This window comes from Gossypium hirsutum, chromosome A12, assembly GCF_007990345.1.
Source record: "Gossypium hirsutum isolate 1008001.06 chromosome A12, Gossypium_hirsutum_v2.1, whole genome shotgun sequence".
Classification (NCBI taxonomy): Eukaryota; Viridiplantae; Streptophyta; class Magnoliopsida; order Malvales; family Malvaceae; genus Gossypium; species Gossypium hirsutum.
In genome coordinates, this window is record NC_053435.1 from 2,137,167 (window position 1) to 2,155,717 (window position 18,551).

General features: G+C 31.4%; 2 protein-coding genes across 4 annotated transcripts; both read left to right on the top strand.

Annotated features, from left to right (window-relative positions):
• The first annotated feature begins 1,914 nt into the window (after positions 1-1,914).
• On the top strand, positions 1,915-3,491 carry LOC121210810 (RING-H2 finger protein ATL54). Its single transcript, XM_041082435.1, has one exon. It carries the CDS (start codon positions 2,180-2,182, stop codon positions 3,350-3,352), a length of 1,173 nt encoding a protein of 390 aa, XP_040938369.1. The 5' UTR covers positions 1,915-2,179; the 3' UTR covers positions 3,353-3,491.
• Positions 3,492-6,498: 3,007 nt separating this feature from the next.
• On the top strand, positions 6,499-10,452 carry LOC107928985 (serine/threonine-protein kinase PEPKR2). 3 transcript variants are annotated; one of them, XM_016860319.2, is made up of 4 exons: positions 6,499-6,647; positions 7,350-8,499; positions 9,052-9,348; positions 9,807-10,452. In XM_016860319.2, exons 2-4 carry the CDS (start codon positions 7,755-7,757, stop codon positions 10,181-10,183), a joined length of 1,419 nt encoding a protein of 472 aa, XP_016715808.1. In that variant the 5' UTR covers positions 6,499-6,647; positions 7,350-7,754; the 3' UTR covers positions 10,184-10,452. The 3 variants fall into 3 exon arrangements, with proteins under 3 accessions (XP_016715808.1, XP_016715793.1, XP_016715800.1); XM_016860304.2 differs by having other exon boundaries at positions 6,580-6,839; XM_016860311.2 differs by having other exon boundaries at positions 6,606-6,839; positions 7,363-8,499.
• Positions 10,453-18,551: the final 8,099 nt, after the last annotated feature.

Consider the following 18,551-nt stretch of genomic DNA (forward strand, 5'->3'; position numbering starts at 1 on the left):
CTTTATTTTCTATTTTTTTTTACTAGAGAACATATGTCAAATAAAAATCATATTTTTTGTGGAGTTTTAAGTTAAAATAATTTTAAAAAACTCCTTAAATTTTTTTTACATAATCCTTATTACTACCTTAAACCTCTAAATACTTAAATCAAAAGAGATCATGTACTTAACTATGTTCAAATTGACGCTCCCATAATTTATAATAACAACAATATCAACCGAATTAAAATTCCATCGACCCTTAATTTTACCTTTTAATATAAAAAACCATAAAATAATAATTTAAAAATAAATCATTCACAGTTAATTGTATCTAAATAAATTGTGCTAAGAAATTAAAATGTAAAATCAGTTTTTATAAGGGGATATGTAAAATCAATTTTATGTTGAATACTATTTTAATTTAGATGAGCTGGAAAATTTAAATAAAATGTTTAAAAAATTATTTTAGTAATTGAATTTGGGTGTAATTGTTCGTAATTATACAATTGTGACATGTTTTGGTAATTAAATTTAATTAGTGGGTATCACAAATATGGTTGAAAATATGACAAGTGTCCTCTTTATTTATATATTTAATTTTTTATTATATCTTTTAAGACACTTGTCACACCTTTAGCCCGCTTGTAAAGTATAAAAAAATTTCATAAGTTGTATATACCATAATCTCAAATTCGCTTGTAGAATTAAAACTTCAACCAAATAATTACCTATTATTAATATAATACTAGAATGTTTTGCCCGCTTTCGTTAGACTTCAATTTTTTAATTATTTATATATATTAAATGTTTGTTAAAAGTTTAATATATAAAATAATTATGATTGTAATTATCTTTATTTTAATTAAATTTGTTTTTTATAAAAGTCAACTTTTTTTTTAATTAAATTGTCTTAGGTCAAAATACGATTATGGTCCGTTTATTATGTATGAATTTAAGATTTAATATCTATAATTTAATTTGATACAATTTGGTTCTTCTACTTTTAGTTAGTCCAAATTATTGATTATTTCGATTAAAATGTTGAGGCCGGAGTTTCTCCGAGAAATACTCATTCCAGACTTATTATACCAAAGTGTTAGAAAGGTGTACTTATTATACCGAAATAGATTTTTTTTTTGTATATGTTAGAAATGTGCTTTTAAGAAAAAATTATGACAATATTTTAACTGTAATAATTAAGGATGTTAAATATTTAGACCAACTTATGCCATTGATAAAGTAGATGACAAAATTATGTCAAATTAAAATATAAATTAAATCCTAAACTTTAATCAATACTAAAATTTTACTGCCACCTTATAGAACAAAACATAAAAAAAAAAAAAGAAAAGAAAGAAGACACATGTGCTGACAAGATTGTTTAAGACTTTTTTTATATAAATAATAAATGGAATTATAAACATTGAAATACTGAATTAAGTAAAAAAAATAAAGTATAATATGAAGATCAAAATTGAAATTGTACCATTTTATATAATTTAAATAAAATAAAAAGTCATAATTAAAATTTAACTATTCAGTATAAATTTTCTTATTTGGATAATTCTAAATAAAAGTGAAATATCGTAATTTTAATGTAATTTTTTAAATAAAAAATAACTTAATATTTTCTAATATTAAGTAATAAATAATTACTTATTTATCTTATTCAAAACTTTTATTTTAAATTTTGTCAAATACACCCTTACTTACAATTATTTTTATTCAAAGTTACCAAAAAATACATAAAATATTATGCTAATAAGGTTAAAATTATAAATATGAATAATTTTAAAATTGGACATAAATAACTATGAATCATTCATACCGAAATATTTTGTTTTTCAAAAGTATAAGATCTTCCTAATGTGGGTTGTAACTGGACTCAGTATGTACTAAGCTCAATCATGGCGCATATGGTCCAAATTCAACTGCCATAACATTAACAACCCAACCACAAAAAGTCAGAAACACACAGAGAGAGAAAACATCAAACAAATAAAAAAAATTCATATTTCGTTCTTGTGTCTTTTCCTCCTTTTTCTTTTTCTTTTGATGATAAAATACGGTAGTTGTTTGAACCCACCAACCCCTCCCCTAGTTTTCTCCCTACTTCTGCTTCTTCCATCTTTTGATTTCTTTCTTCTTGTTTGCTGAAATCTTTTTGTTTTGATGTTTGATTGTTGGTCCCTGTAAAATGGGTTTCCAACATAGAAAGTTGATGGCTGATTCTATAAATGAAACCTCAACAAATGATTGTTCCATTTGTTACCAGTTCTGTGTTACATCATGTTTTGAAATATGTCCTGCTCTTTGTCCCCCTTATGTACCTCCTTATGTTGATATATACCCTCCTCCGAGCCCTTTTTCGGATTCCGGTTCTCATTCAAATAAACCCAACAAGTTTTTGATCATAACTTCAACTATCCTCGCCGCCGCTTTTCTGGTTCTCTGTTGTTTTGCTTACTATGTCTGGTGTTATAGACGACGGTCTAATGGTCGGAGCAGGTCATCGGAGGTCGAAACGGATGAAACCCGAGATGAATTCCTAGATGAAAATCATGGTCCTATCGTTGACCATCCCATCTGGTATATCAACACCGTTGGCTTGCAACCGTCCATCATCCGTTCAATCGCGGTTTGTAAGTATAAGAGAGGCGAGGGTCTTGTGGAAGGAACCGACTGCGCTGTTTGCTTGACCGAGTTCGAAGAAGACGAGAGTCTCAGGCTGTTGCCCAAGTGCAACCATGCTTTTCACGTTCCTTGTATTGACACTTGGCTTAGATCGCACACCACTTGTCCTATGTGCCGAGCACCTATTGTTTCCAACCCCGGTAATAGAGGACCGTCGTCGTCCGGGGTAAATAATGAAGATCCGGGAAGAACTGAAGAAACCCAAGTTGTGATTGTGGAAGATGATAATAATGAAGGACCTGATGATGGTGGAACAAGTGAAATAAGGGAGGAGGAAGAGAGAGATGAATTGGCAGTTGAAAGTGAGAGAAACAACGGTGATAGTTCGGGAACAGAGGATGGGATTCAAGCTATGAGAAGATCAGTTTCATTGAATTCCATGGCAGCTTCTCAGATCAGCGAGGATCTTATAAATGGTAGTAATCCAGAGGGGTCGTCTAATGGCAATTCAGATAATGAAAGCGGAAAAGGGAAAGAACCGAGCGTCAGGATTGTTCCAAGGAGAGTTGCAGGGAATCAAAATTTGCTCAGATTTATGTGTCAATCTTCCATAGGTAGATCCTTGCAAAATAAGCCAGGTTTCATGAGAAGATCATTTTCTTACAGTGGGAAATTCTCGTTGCCTATAATCAACAACAAGATCCACAATACAAATCCTCCATTGAGGAGCTTTTGATCCTTCACTTCTTTTTTGTAATCTACTTTCAGGTCAGACTTGGGAACCCCAATAAGCTGTGGGTTTTTTATTATTATTAATATTTGCTGTAATATGAAGAAACTTTGACAAATAGATGATGCGAAACTTGTCTAAATAATACACAGAAACGAGGCTCATGAAAACAGGATCCATGTTGAATCATCAGTTTTATATAGAAAAAAAACATTGCAGTTGTAAGTAGAGGTTTTGAGACAAAATGATTCTTGTTGTATGATGATTGCTGCCCCCTTTTACATGCAAAGCGGCGAACTTCTTGTGGTTGTACAACAGCAAATATCTCAACTTTAAGCATCCATCTTATCAGTCTCCATGCAAAAGGGGGCTTTGACATGCATGCCTGCCCTGCAGCTTTGATTTTAGTTAAAGATTGTGAATGGATATCAGTCTCTGGTCTTGAGGGATATTGTGGAAATTTGTTGGATTCTAGAATATGTTTACCCACTAAGAAAGGGTTTGTATGGCTAGAGAATGCAGCAGGCAAATATGTCGATGTTGTATACAATTTCTCATTCTTATCCAATTGATGTAAGGGGAAAACTTTGTTTTGTAAAGTCATCCCTGAAGTTGAATATTGTTTACTCAACCAATCCACATGAATCAATAGAAAAAGATACAGGAAATACGTTGATATCTGTAGGAGTGAGATCTGAAGTTGGGGCTCTACATACCCTTGCTTAATTGCACAGTTTCTACTAATTATACTATTGATTTATCTCACCACTCTAAATTAACCGCAAAGGGAAAATTTAACCAGGTAAGTTGAGTAAAACTTCTTTTGAATGCCCGTTTGATCTCATTTCAGTTTGTTTGGAGTATTTTTCGGCTAAATCGCACCGTACCAATCCGTTTGGATTGGAAAGAGCAGAACGATTGGAGCATCACTCAGCACACTAGACACCGATTTCTCCACTAGAGCTTTATGCTCTAGTCAAATGTTCCAACATCCCATTGGTAGTCATTTTTCCTTTTACACCCTTATTCTTATTTTTTCTCCAATTTTACTTTTTTTTGTCTCTTTCTTTATTTACCTTCTACTTCAATAAATTTGTATTTTCAATTTTAAGATAATTTTATTAATTTAAAATAATAAACATTTTCCCCATTATTTTATATCAAACTAATATAGTTATTATCAAAAGAAATTTTAATTTACCATTCCTTGGATTAACTAATTTTAGATTATTTATTTTAATTTTGAAATTCTAATTATTTTGATTTAAAAATGTTAAAAATTTCTATTTTATATAATAAAATATCGGAAGATACATTTTAATATTTTATTAAATGAATTTATAAATTCACATATTTTGATAATTTCTTAAAAGTTAAATAATTTAAAAAACTTCTATTATATATTATTTCTAATCTAATGTCCTTAATAGTTATTTTCTATTATCACCTCACCGCTACAGTTGCTTTTAAATTTAAACACACACCCCACCGTTGTTTTTAATCTCACCACTACATTAACTAATTTCACCGCCATCACTGTTTTTAACCTCACCGGAGGTAAACACACCGCCCGTCCAAAATAAACCTTAGGCTTCATTCTAAATTTTAAAATAATTTCCAGGCCCTACTTCACTTCAACTTGCCTAGGTCAATCTTAATGGTTTGATTCACACTATTTAAAGAAAAATAAAAAAAAATATTTTTATATTTTTAACAGTAAAATAGGTTAGATCAAGTCAGCTCAAGGATAAAAATTCTAGGCTAAATTTTAACCCAAAAAGGCCGGGCATAAACACTAATAACAAGTGTAATACCCATGAAGAGAAAACTCATTTAATACATTTGTGCTAAAAATAGTTAGACATAAAATAGAGAATAATTATTACAAATTTAAACTTGTTATTCGAAGGGCGAGTAAGACTCTTGAAAAAAAAGTAAACAAAAAAAAAATCATTTTCTTTATCACAAACAAATCATGTAAAAAATTACCAATTGAAATTAGTAAATTGTTAACTCAAGTGCTAAAACATGTAAAAAAGAATACTCCAATCAAATGTATCATAAATAAAAATAAATAAATCCTAAACTTTAAAGTGTGCTTGATCGAGTGAAAAAAAGATAGAAAAGAAGGGCAGAAAATAAGAAAGAAAATTGAGAGAAAACAAATAGGCAAATTGTTCATTTTTCATCCCAAATCATAAAAATAAATAATTTAAAATTGAAATAATAATAAGAGAGAAAATAAAAGAGATGTCAGCTAATTATTCAAAAGTATGCATTTTTAATATTTTCATTTCTTTTTATCTCGTTTTTCAATTTTACCAATTAATGAATGAAGTGAAAATAATATTTTTATATAATTTTTTCATCTTTCCACTCAAACCACATTAATAGCAAGATTATATATTGAGGTCAAAGAAGGGAAGACACAAAGAATAACACTCTACGCAATAAAAAAGTGTCCAGACTAAGAAAAGAAAGGATGCAAAAGATATAAAGGGGAGAGCTCAAGAGGAAGAAAAAAATTCCCACTTAATGTTAAGGATGGATATTTATAGGGGAGGGTGAACTTATCAATATGATTGACATGGATTTAGCAGGGATCTATGTGTAATCTACGTAAAAAATAATCTAACACTTGTCATTAGTGATAAATTAAAAGAATTACATGTGTTATGTGTATACTTGCCTATGAAGTTCATAGTTGGCGAGATCTTATTTACTAACGAAGTCTTGATTGGTGATTGAGTAAGATGTCAAGAACTAAGGTGAATAGAAGGCTATCCTTGTCCATAGCATTAGGAGGGTTCTTCTTCTCTTTTTCTTTTTCTTTTTTTCAAATTCTACCCTATGTATCCTTCATCTTATTTAACCACTCTCAATACTTTATCATATGAATAGTCATGCAATTTGGCATTTGAGTTTGTCTTTAATGCTCATTTTGGTACTTGAATTTTTTTTAAATTGTTATTTGAGTTTTCTCTTATTCTAGTGAAATATTTAATTTTATTTTTAATATTCAATTTGATATTTTAACTTTTTTTTGTTTCAATTAAGTACCTAACACATATATCAAATATTTATTAGGCCATGTAATGGTATTTAACGTAAGTGTTAAAATAAATATTAAAATTGGGAAAAAATTAATGACCAAGTTGAGCATTTAGGTAACATAAGGGTATTAGGAAAAAAACAAATGGTACGTAAATAGGGAGAAGCGAGTTGGATTGGCAGTTAATAAAAAGGCGGGGAAGGACAAAAGAGCGGCAGACACCGTGGAAGCAACGCACTCTCTCTCTCGGTCACGCTTCTTTTCATCTTCTTTTCTTTTCTTTTCTTTTCTCTGACACTAAGAAGGAAAGAAAATAATTTAGTATAGTATATTAGTTTTCAATCAAAGCATGAAGAAGCTTTCCCTTTCCATCAAACCCATCTTCTTTTAATACTTCATGATCCCCATATTCCCTTTCATCTGTTTTCCCTCTCCATCAAGGTAACCTTCTTTTCTTTTTTGGTTGTATATAATTATCTTAGAACAAGCACTTGGTTTTCATAGAAATCTGTTTTTATTCCTCAGAAAACCCTCTTTCCCTCTTCGGTGAGTAATGGGGTTTAATGTTCTTCTAACTAAAACCCTTGTGATTGATCTGATTTTATCACTTAAACTTTTTTATTATTATTTTGTTCTTGTTTTGATTCTCTCTGATCTCTGGTTTATGACTAAGCAAATGGGAAGAAACTTTCTACAGATTCTGGGTTTATTTTTTAAAATAATATTTTTAAAACGAATTCAGGGATATGTTCTTATTACTTCTTAACTAGTCCAAAAAGAAAAACTACTGGTTCTTGTTCCTCTGATTATTATTCAGAACCAAAAAAGAAAAAAGAAAAAGATGACGAAGCTTGTTGATTTTGTCCTCTCTTTCTTTTGATAGTTGCGTACCTTTGCTTTTCCTTTACTCATTTTGGGGTTCATTAGTTCTTTGATTTCTTATCTTATCAGGTTGTATTTGCAGAACAAAGCAGATCGATACTGAGAATGTTTTATATGTCTGTTGATATGGCTCGAAAGAAGAAGAACAAGCGGCTTCCAGTGTCTAAGTTTTAACCTTCTCTGAATGGCTTCTTCACCTTTGTGTTTAAAGTTTAATTGATAAATAAATGAATAGAATAATGGTGTCATCTGAATACCTTTTTCCGGAAATGCAGGAAGTGCTCAAATATTTAACTTTATGGTAGTGTAGTTTATACATAATTTTTGCTTTTAAGGAACTTAGTTGTTGAGTTTATGTTTGAGAAATTTTGGAGTTATGTTATTAACTCAGTGAATCCATTACCTTGCTGGGTTGCTAGTGCCTAGTAGTTAACCTTTAGAAATGTTGGCAAGTAGTCTTCCTTGAAATGTTCAATGGAAACCCTTGGGAATAAGAGGAAGGGCTCGGAAATGTTGCCATCATGTCGTAGGTCCTTTTCTCCTATAGCGGTTGTTTGGCCTCACTTGTCACTGGAAGATTACTCGAGGCAGAAAAGGAAGCGTAAGGAAGATGAAGTGCTTAAAGTAGCTGTTGCCTCTGTTACGAGAGTAGTCAAAGGGATTGCCACTGCCCCACCTTGTGGGAGTGCATCTTTGGAACCACCCAATAGGGGCCTTAAGAGGAAAATTGGGTGTATTGAGGCAGCAACTCAATTTGGTCGGAAAAAGAAGATTGAGCAAGATTTTGATTTGGGTGCAACAATTGGGAGTGGAAAATTTGGATCGGTTGTATTGTGTCGAAGTAAGGTGAATGGCGAAGAGTTTGCATGCAAAACGTTACGCAAAGGTGAAGATCTTGTGCATCAGGAAGTGGAGATAATGCAACACCTCTCTGGTCATCCTGGTATTGTGACATTGAAGGCAGTGTATGAGGATCTGAAATCTTTCTTTCTTGTGATGGAGCTTTGCCCTGGGGGACGGCTGCTTGATCAGATGGCTAAAGAGAGGCATTATTCAGAGTACCATGCCGCTAATATACTCAAGGAACTGGTTCTAGTCATCAAATATTGCCATGATATGGGTGTTGTTCATCGGGATATAAAGCCTGAGAATATCCTTCTCACAGCTACTGGACAGATGAAGCTCGCAGATTTTGGATTAGCTGTGAGGATGTCAAATGGTAATTTTTTTCTTTACCAAATTTATTTTGGTCTTACAATATTCATGGATATGTTCTGAAGTCTTTATCATTTAAGCTTGTAAATTTGTAGTGGATTCTTGATATTTATTTTCCCACTGTTACAGCATCTGCTAACATCTTCTCCTTTGGTTGAACTGCTTCGAGTTCATCAGTAGATTAGTGTGTTAAACCATGACTGGCGCAGAATTTTTTTTTTGGATAAACTCATGTATTAACTGCATTGTTTCTACATTGATTCTTATAGGGCCGTGAGGGTATGTTGACAAGCAAGATGTCCAAAGTTATCTTTTGGAAATGAAGTAAATAAGTTGATCCTGTTAGCTGTGTAGCATGACCCTCTTTTTAGTGAAATGACATGTAATGGAATTTTTTTGAAATAAAATGCGTTGTTCCATCTATGTCTATAATGGTTCATTATTTTTGTGTTTTGCTCGATGTTGCCTTTCCATTTTTAGTTTTATACCGTTTCTTTTACATCATTCACTTATGGGAAGTTTAGTCAAAATGAACAATTTGCTTTCATTCTTCTAGGTCAGAGCTTGACAGGTGTGGTAGGCAGTCCTGCTTATGTTGCCCCAGAAGTTCTAACAGGCCATTATTCGGAAAAAGTTGACATCTGGAGTGCTGGTGTCCTCCTTCATGCCCTCTTGGTTAGTGTGCTTCCATTCCATGGTGACACTTTGGATTCAGTATTTGAGGCTATTAAGAATGCTGACCTTGATTTTGAGAATGGTGCATGGAGATCCATATCTCAACCTGCACGAGATCTGGTTGCACGTATGCTGGCAAGAGATGTTTCAGTGAGGTTAACTGCTGATGAAGTATTAGGTAAGCATACCGTGCTCTCCCCCCTAGATTATATAAGGCTGCATATCACAGTATAAGATATCTAGTTAAGGCAACACCTGTAAAGAACGGTTTCATTAATCTGCCAAACATTGTAAATTATTCAATAAATATTTCATCGGTGGCTTTTTTCTGGGAAACTAGTAGCATGCCATTTTCATGTTTTACACTCATGAATCCTGATTCCATGAATGGTGAATGCTACTGAAGCATCCACGGGTTATTGCAATCTTAAGTCAGTTTCTTGACCTCTTATGGGCCAAGTAGTTTTAGTTCCGGCACTAGATACGACTGTAGTTTGTGCATATATCCTTATGGGAAATCGAGTAGAGTTCATATACTTATATGGTTCATTTGTAGTTTTATGAAGAGTATTAAATGCCGGAGTACCCAAGTTCTTGATTGTGCCTCTTGATGCATTTATGACTAAAATGTTCCAGGGCATCCATGGATATTGTTCCATACTGAAGCAACATTGGGAATGGCTGCTTTTGAGACAAAAATGGGAAACCATGAAAAACCGGCTTCCCCACAACTGACCATCTCACCTGGGGTTGTGTCAGAGAGAAGCAAGATGATACCCAATGGCTTTCTCAATGATGATTCTTTCCTGTTTTTATCATCTAATAGTTCATATACAAGGTCAGAAGTGCAAGACAGCGCATTGGTTGATGCTCTAACTGTTGCGATTTCTCGCGTGGCGATATCTGAACCAAAAAGAACCAGGCTATGTGGCCCTACTGGTCCTATTCAACAAGAGTGTTCTTCTAACATTAAGGTTAACAACAACAACCACCACCTCTGTACAGCATTTTGAGTCCACTGCATTAAAAGTGGTTATAACCATGGAGACTGAAGCTTTCAACTGGATGGCAAATACTATATGATAGTAATAAATAAGCTGACTCTTCTAATTGTTATGATCCATGACCCGAGTTCCTGCTACTGTTTTTTAAGAGAAGCGTATTTGTTTTGAGACTTTATGCGATTGACTTGTATGTAATCTGGGTTGTATGTATTACTTAACTTACTGGGAAGTGTTGGATCTGCAGATTTGATATGTAAATAGATACTGCATTTTATGGACATCACTTTGTTTTGGGCATGCAGGTTAGTTGACAAACATGGATGCCATCCTTCAAGAATACTTAATATACATCTATAGATAATCTCTTTCCTAACTCATTTTGCTTTGTTAAATTATTTAAAAGATAAAACAGTCAAAATTAGCAGAGATGATTCATTTCCTCTTGCAACTTAATTAAGTTTTTAAATAATTTAATTAAAGTTAAATTGAGTTAGGGAAGGGATTGTCTACAGATGTGTATTTTAATATTTTTATCACTTTAAAAGCAGATCACATGATTTTATTTTAGGATCTGAGTAAATACATCGTATCAAATACATATAAGATCCAATGATTATAACTGGAAAGAAAACAGGGAATATTTCAAGATTCAGATTTTGGCATCATTCTGGGTCAATATATTTTGAAGTTTGTAAAGCGGTGGGAGGCAAAAACTATCTAAACCCACAATGTAGGCATTAATTAAAGCTAAGCTCGAATCAAATCAAATCGCTCAAAGTCTAATATACAGAGAAAAAAAGGGGTGCCAATGTTAGTTGCAAAGTCACATCGAGCTCAAAGCGAGTAATTTTCCATTTCGCGATCACTATAAGCATTGCATGCTACATGCAACTCCCACTTTATGTTACCTTGATTTGAAAGTTAATGAATCCGGAATCATCTTTCATACATATAATTATAGATATATTAGAAAGATAAAGTGTTGGATTATATGTTAAAAAATAAATATTAAATATGAATATTTTAAAAAGAATCTCAATACGAATAAATATATGTATGTTTAAGTGAGAATATTTTTTTATTATTTATAAAAATGATCCATTTTTTTAATTAAATACATAAATGATCTGAAATGAATAGTAAACATGGGCAGTATCAATTTCATTGGTGTCACCACCCTGCCACGTTAGACAATGATTGACTTGATTGCTTAAAAAAATATTCTTTTGGTGGTGCCAATGTATTTTATATTACTAGTATAAATACTCCCTCCAATACCTTAATTACTTGTATTTCGTGGGAGTGAAAATTTTGTTTAAGGTGATGTCAATCTATTTGGCGTCACCAATATCAGAATTTTGGTGGTGCCAAATAGATTGACATCACCAATCCTCAATCCCTTTTTTTAAGTGTTCTTTATGTTTTTTAAATGATTTTTTATTTGGTGTTGTAAATTTTTTGGTGGTGCCACTAACATTGGCGTCACCATGTGTTTTTTTTCTGCTATTTTTTTGTGGTGCCAATATCATTGGTGTTACCAAATGGCTATATATATACTATAACCAAATGAAAAATCAATGTAAGGTGAAGAGTTTTTTTTTTAGAAGTTTATTATGTTAAAGGACGAAGCGGAGGGAGATCAGGACTGATTTTTTATTTTATTTTATTGTGTTTCTATTTGTTTAGATAATTTTATAATTTGAAGGTATGTTTTATTTAACAATGATGCGGTGGTGCTCCGACACCGAAAAATTTAGTTGTCCTTTTCGGGTCCTTTTCAGGAGTTTAGATTTGATTCCTTAATCTCATATGTGGTGATGATTTCAAGTAAAAATAAGGGTCTCGATTGCTAGTGATTTATGCGGTAACGGGTTCAAATTGGTTATGTAAGTCTTTTCATTGGCTATGGTAGGACAGTAACGATTTCAAATTGGTTATGCAACCAACGTATGGATTTTTTGGTATTCTCTAGGCCAACTGAATGTTTGAAGATTGGAATCTCAGTTGAATAGCGTGGGTGATATTATCAATATCAACAGCGTCCGAGCTGCAAAATATTAGTACCAAGAAACTTGCTCGGTGGACTTGCTCATGTTGCAGTTAAACATGGTATTTTCCAATTAGTAAGACACAATGATGTTAGTCTTGAACAAAATCGAAATCACCGTTTAATTATGTTTTATTATTATTGAGAAATTTGCTAGTGTTGTCGCTAAAAATGGTTGTTTATGTTCTGTTGTAATTTTTATGTTTCAATTTTCAACATTTTTTTAAAATGTAGGAAAATGTAAATCATGTACTAAAGTAAGTTATTTGAAATTATTTTGTAATATTGCCAATGTAAAATTATATTTTGTAAAATATAATTTCTGAATTATGTAAATTAATAGTTATCTGAAATGTTGTCAGACTAAAATAATTTCTATTTAAATTATTTCCGCAATGTGAATTAATCGTCTGATAAGGGGCATAATTAAAAAAACATAAATATAAGGGGCGAAATGGTGAAAAAAATAAAGATTGGGGAGAATTTTAAATAGAAGAAAAAAGGAAGGATGAGGAAAAAAGAAAGTGTGGGAAAAAAATGAATAAGAAAGAAAAGAAAAACCGAGGAATGAGAAAGAAAAAAAGTGGGAGAGGGAGTGGGGTGGAAAAAACAAGAAAAAAAGGGATATTTACGCATAAAGTAAAAAATATTGAGTCATTTTTTAAAAATTAAAAAGGGAGGACAAAAAAATAAATAGAGAAAATCATGGTTGACTGGTCATATCACTTCAATCGTGTCAGCAACATGACAAGTCCAACTTTTTTTTACTCAATTAACATTAGAAAAAAGAAATTCAATTTTTGAAGATTGCGTCCGGCCTCCCACGGTTTTAAGTATATATAGGGGATGGGTTTTTGGTTTGGTTATTAGAAAATGTGCCAATATTGTAGTAAATATATAACTATTTTCTATTTATTTGAACGATGAATAAATAAATAAATTTAATTTCACATTTAACTATTATGTCTTTTATATTTTTGTTTTTCATATTTTGCATAAATAGTGATATTGTAACAGGCAAATATTAGTTCATTGATTATCTAAGTTCAAACTGATGATAAGCGGCACTCTAAGAACACTTACATTGCGAGAAAGACAATTTACTCCAGTAAATAATCTAAATAAGTCCACAATCTCATAAAAGAATCAAAGTGAGCATTTGATTCAAATATTGAGAAGGATTATTTTGTCGTCTACAATTCCAATTGAAGAGATGACTAGTCTTAGCTATTGGAGCGGTTGACTCCACGGGTTGAGACATAGATGTATTCATTGAAAGAATGATACATTGGATTGGACCAACGATGAATTAATTTTAAATCCGTTTGTAAATTAATTCACTTGTGACGTTCGTTGTTTGATTTACCTAAATTCTTAATTAGTCACTGACCATGCGTATATAACTTATTTGCTTTGATATAAGTGGAGGCTTATGCTCTAAAGACTAGCTAGTGATGGCCTGACTGATCCGGTCTAGCCATTGGTTGGACCGCCGGCTCGGTTTCACATACCAAACCTTGTTAGACCAGTTTTTGGGTCTTGGTCTCGATTTTGGGCTTCCGAGCTCAATTTATGATTTCAAGTCTAATTTTCAAGTTCAATTACCATTGGGTCAATTTTTCGACTTGAAAATGAATTTCTAAAAATATCATATTAATTTTAATTAATTTGATTAATTTAATTTTACTTGACCAAAATTAATTTTCTCAAAAATCACTTATATTTTCCAAATTAAATTTTCAAGAAATTTTTTTAATCAAATTCTCTAGTTAAACAATTCTTACGACTGCCCAATTTAATTCCACATTGAATAAATCAACTCAATTAAATTATTTCCAAAGTCATAAAATTTATTTCTAATTCAAATACAGTCTGATCGAGCTTTTATTGAATTAGTGGTTGGACCAATCAGACATATACAATTAGGCTCTAGTAATTACAATTATGTGCAGAAGCATCGCTCCGATAATTCGCAATTACTTAATTATGGAGTTAGTCCATAAGAAGTACCATGATTGAAAACTCCTTATTGTATACTCTTTACGAAAGCAATTCATCCAACTACTTTATCCAATGACCTTGTCATATGTGTGTTACCCTCATATGATATCCTTGATTCCTTTTAGTTAAATTCGTTCACTCAATACAATATTATTTTATCTCATTGTCACCATTGTGTCTTCTTAATGATTAATATGATATCCTTGATTCCTTTTAGTTAAATTCGTTCACTCAATACAATCTTATTTTATCTCATTGTCATCGTTGTGTCTTCTTAATGATTAATATGATCACTGTCAATAAGAGGATATCGTTAATTCTTTAATTGAGCTATGAATTCCACTGTTGCTAGTAAAGTTATGTCATACACAAGTCCTGTACCCAACATACTGGCTATCGACTAAATCATCTTTAGAGCATAAGCCTCCACTTATATCAAAGCACATGAGTTTCATACGCATGGTCAGTGAATAGCTCATGGTTTAGGTAAATCACACAATGAATGTCACAAGTGAATTAATTTACAAACGGATTCAAAATTAATTTATCTTGGGTCCAGCCCAATATATCATTCTATTAATGAATATATCTATGTTTCTACTCGTGGATTCAATTGCTCTGATAGCCAAGACTGGCCATCTCTACAATTAGAATTGTAGATGACGTAATAATCCTTCTTAGTATTTGAATCAAATGCTCACTTTGATTCTTTTAGGGAATGACAGACTCGTTTAGATTATCCACTGAAGTAAGTTGTCTGTCTCACAATGAAACATTCTTACAATGCCACTTATCATCAGTTTGAACTTAGGAAAACAATGAGCTAATATTTGCTTGTCACAATTTCGCGATGCATGCAAAATATGAAAGACAGAAATTCAAAAGACATAACAGTGAAATGTGAAATTTATTTATTCATCGTTCAAATACATAGAAAATAATTACACATTTCCTACAACATGGACACATTTCCCAACAATTACTACATGAATTAGAGCGCATTTATAATGTTTTTCATGGATCGATGCTTCAAATATATAGAATCGACCTTGTGCACGTTATCTTTATTGAGACGATAGAAATGCAACCATATTTGACTTATAAAGAGGAACCTGTTAAGATTTTAGCTCGAGAAAACAAAGAGCTAAGGAACAAAAGAATTTCACTTGTTAAGGTTCTTTAAAGATTTATATGTTTTTTATTTTTGGTTAAAACAAGTATAAAATATATAAAAAATTAACCGAATTAACACCAATACTTATATATTATAATATTATTTATTAAGTTCGGTTAATTCAGTTAACTAATCGATTTCGAACTGAATTAACTGTTAACCAAACTTTCAAAAAATTATTAACCGACCCTCAGCCGATTAAACAAATTCAGCCGGTTAATCCAATTAATTTGATTTTACCCGAAATTTTTACACCCCTATCTATAGATGTGAACCAAGTATAATTTGTCTATTGACAACCCTTGTAATGATAAAGAAAAGCTTATCAAGTATAGTTGGTATGCCATAGATTATATATTGCCCTTTACATATGTGTTTATACAAGGTGGTTATGTATATAGGAGTATTGTATTTTGTACTTTGAGAACTCATAGAGATAGGTTAGCTAAGAGTACTTTGCACACATTAGAATAATGTAAATGTTTTATCATATTGTTGTACTTTGTGAATTCACAAGATTTGGCTGGATACTTGTGTATCCAATGTGATTTTAGTATATGTTCACATGCACTAAATGAATACAATATTATTGAATAATGAAAAGCATGATACGATTTTAGTTTGACTTATCGCTTATGCGTGAATGTCTAATTTATAGAGCAATTACAATGTGCTTGTGTCACAGACCATAGATCAAATTCCATGACCATTGCGCACAAAATTACCAATGGAGGTCGATTAATCAAATGGGCTCGCTTAGCCCATATGAATTGACCCAATTTGTAGAACATATGGAGAAGCCTTAATAGCTCAATGAAATACTCTAGTAAAACTAGAGTTATTATAGTGAATGTTTGTAATCCTAAGGGATAAGATTGTATAGAGTTTAAATCTTTTAGGAATCTCATATAGGTTTCAATCTCATTTGTCAATATAATTTAAACTATACCGTTGGATCTGTGGGAGTTTAACTATAAATAGAGGTCTTCCCCCTAATTTGTAATCATCCCATTTTACATTTAGTTGTATTTCTTCAAAATAATAAAATACTTCGAGAACATTTACTCAAACACTTGGTGTGTATTTGTTTTTTTTTTCTTTTTTGTAGCTTTTTTGTTCATTCATTACTTTTTTCCATTTGAATTAGCTTTTGCTAAGTTTTGGTGCCTCAAAAAATTTCCTTTGTGAATTTTCACTTTTTTAGAGTAAGACTAACTTAAGCGAATTTGAAGTTAAGTTCTCACCTAAGGCCACACATTTTTTTAGACTAAAGTTCTAGTCCCATGACACTTGCATGTTAGCCTTTCTATATGACATCTTAAATTTTGGATGAATACGCTTGAGCATTTTGCTTAACGTATCAGATTGTTTTATGTCCAGGTTTAGATAACACAAGAGGTTCATAATCATGCATCATCCCCTCAAAGTCTTCGCGCTACATTTTCGTAAACACTTTCTTAATTTAGCTTAGTTAAGGCATGTTCTTACTTAGGACATTTGATATTTTGAGTCATTTGATTTTGTTTATATTGATCTTGCCTATTGGGCTTAATGGTACACATTATCTTGGATACTTTAGTTTGTTGGTATAATATTTCTTTGAATTTTTTATTAAGAATTTTGAATTGTTTTAATATGTTACGAGCTAGAAATTTTACTTAGGATACCAAATTGTGAATTTGTTGATTTGTATTGTTTAATTAGCATGTTTTGAACTTATTTTTATATGTCAAATGTGATGGAATGGTTTTGGTTGAATGTTTTGTATGTTTAGGCATATATTGCTTAATGTTTGGTTGCTTTGAATTGGCTTAGGCATTTCTTGGCTTGGGTGTTGATATTTCTCGCTCAAGTATTACTACCTCTTGGCTCGAGTATCAGCACTCAAACCTCTAGTATCGATATTTGTGCAAACAATAGCCAAAATTTTGAAATAAGGGAGGCAAGTATCTATATTTGACCCTGGTTATCTGTTCTCATGTTCAAGTATCAGTACAAGCCCTTGGAGTATTGGTACTCCAAAACATTAGAGCTTATTGTTTCAAAAATTCATTCAAAGTATCGGTTGCAGTTTTCCTAATTTGGCCTTGAATGATAATTTAAAGCCCGTTTGAATCAATATATGTTTGAAATGACTAATGAATGTCTTAAATATGGTTTGCGTGCTTAATATTTTATGTTTTAATGTGTATTAAATGAATGATAAAATGAGCGGATCACTCCGGCAATGAAAGTAATGCTTTGGATCCAGCAGGACTTCTATGCCGAATATAAGTTCTTACACATAAGATCTTGTAATTCCCTGGTTTTCAAAAATTCAATTTTGATCAGATTTATGAAACCAAACTATTTCAAAAAGCTAAATTGAATGACTTTTGGGAATTAGCTTCAGAATAAGTAGTGGGTTATTAATTGGTAGTTAATTAATGTGATTATTAGACTTTTGTTAAAGTTAGTTTAATGGGGAGAGAGTTTAGGATTAAATCGTAAAATTTACAAAATTTTAAGAATATTTTTATAAAATTTGAAATTTGAAATTTGGAGGTTTTAAAAGATAATTTGACCAAAATACATAAGACTCCACCAAAACCTATATCTTATATATCTCTAAAGGGGATTTTGGGTTTGGTTTAAATAGGTTATGAGATCAATCCAATATATGCGTTGGATAAAACAACTTGGCATAATCATAAAAGTTTGAATAAAATTTAAAATATACTAGATAGCTCACTTAACCCATTTAAACAAAATATAATACAAAGATGTCAGTCCTTCAACCCTCCTAACATAAAGTAAACAAAAACCATAAAATCTGAAATATCATACACGTGCCGGTCCCGAATACTTTTTAAGAGAAACTATAGATTTAGTGACTCAATTATGAAACTTTCTATAAAATTTTTTGAAAAAAGTTAATTTTTTTAAATATAATGGAAATTATAAATTATAAAAATATATGTATCTAAAAAATTTAAAAATAAAACCCTAAAATTCAAGTTAGAAAATTTTAAAACTCATGAAATTATCTTTTTCTAAATAAATTACAAATAAGTTAGATGAAGATAAATTTTACAATAAATTTTATGTTTAGTGATGGGTGCAACTTATTGCACTATTCTTCAAGTTGACAAGAATGCAAAAGATGATGATTTATA

What these genes read in the sequence shown, in the direction of transcription:
- LOC121210810 (XM_041082435.1), top strand. Translation starts at nt 2,180, where the DNA reads ATGGGTTTCCAACATAGAAAGTTGATGGCTGATTCTATAAATGAAACC.
- LOC107928985 (XM_016860319.2), top strand. Translation starts at nt 7,755, where the DNA reads ATGGAAACCCTTGGGAATAAGAGGAAGGGCTCGGAAATGTTGCCATCA. An exon ending in AGCTGTGAGGATGTCAAATG is followed by an intron (nt 8,500 to 9,051) that starts GTAATTTTTTTC and finishes TCATTCTTCTAG; the next exon opens with GTCAGAGCTTGACAGGTGTG. An exon ending in AACTGCTGATGAAGTATTAG is followed by an intron (nt 9,349 to 9,806) that starts GTAAGCATACCG and finishes AAAATGTTCCAG; the next exon opens with GGCATCCATGGATATTGTTC.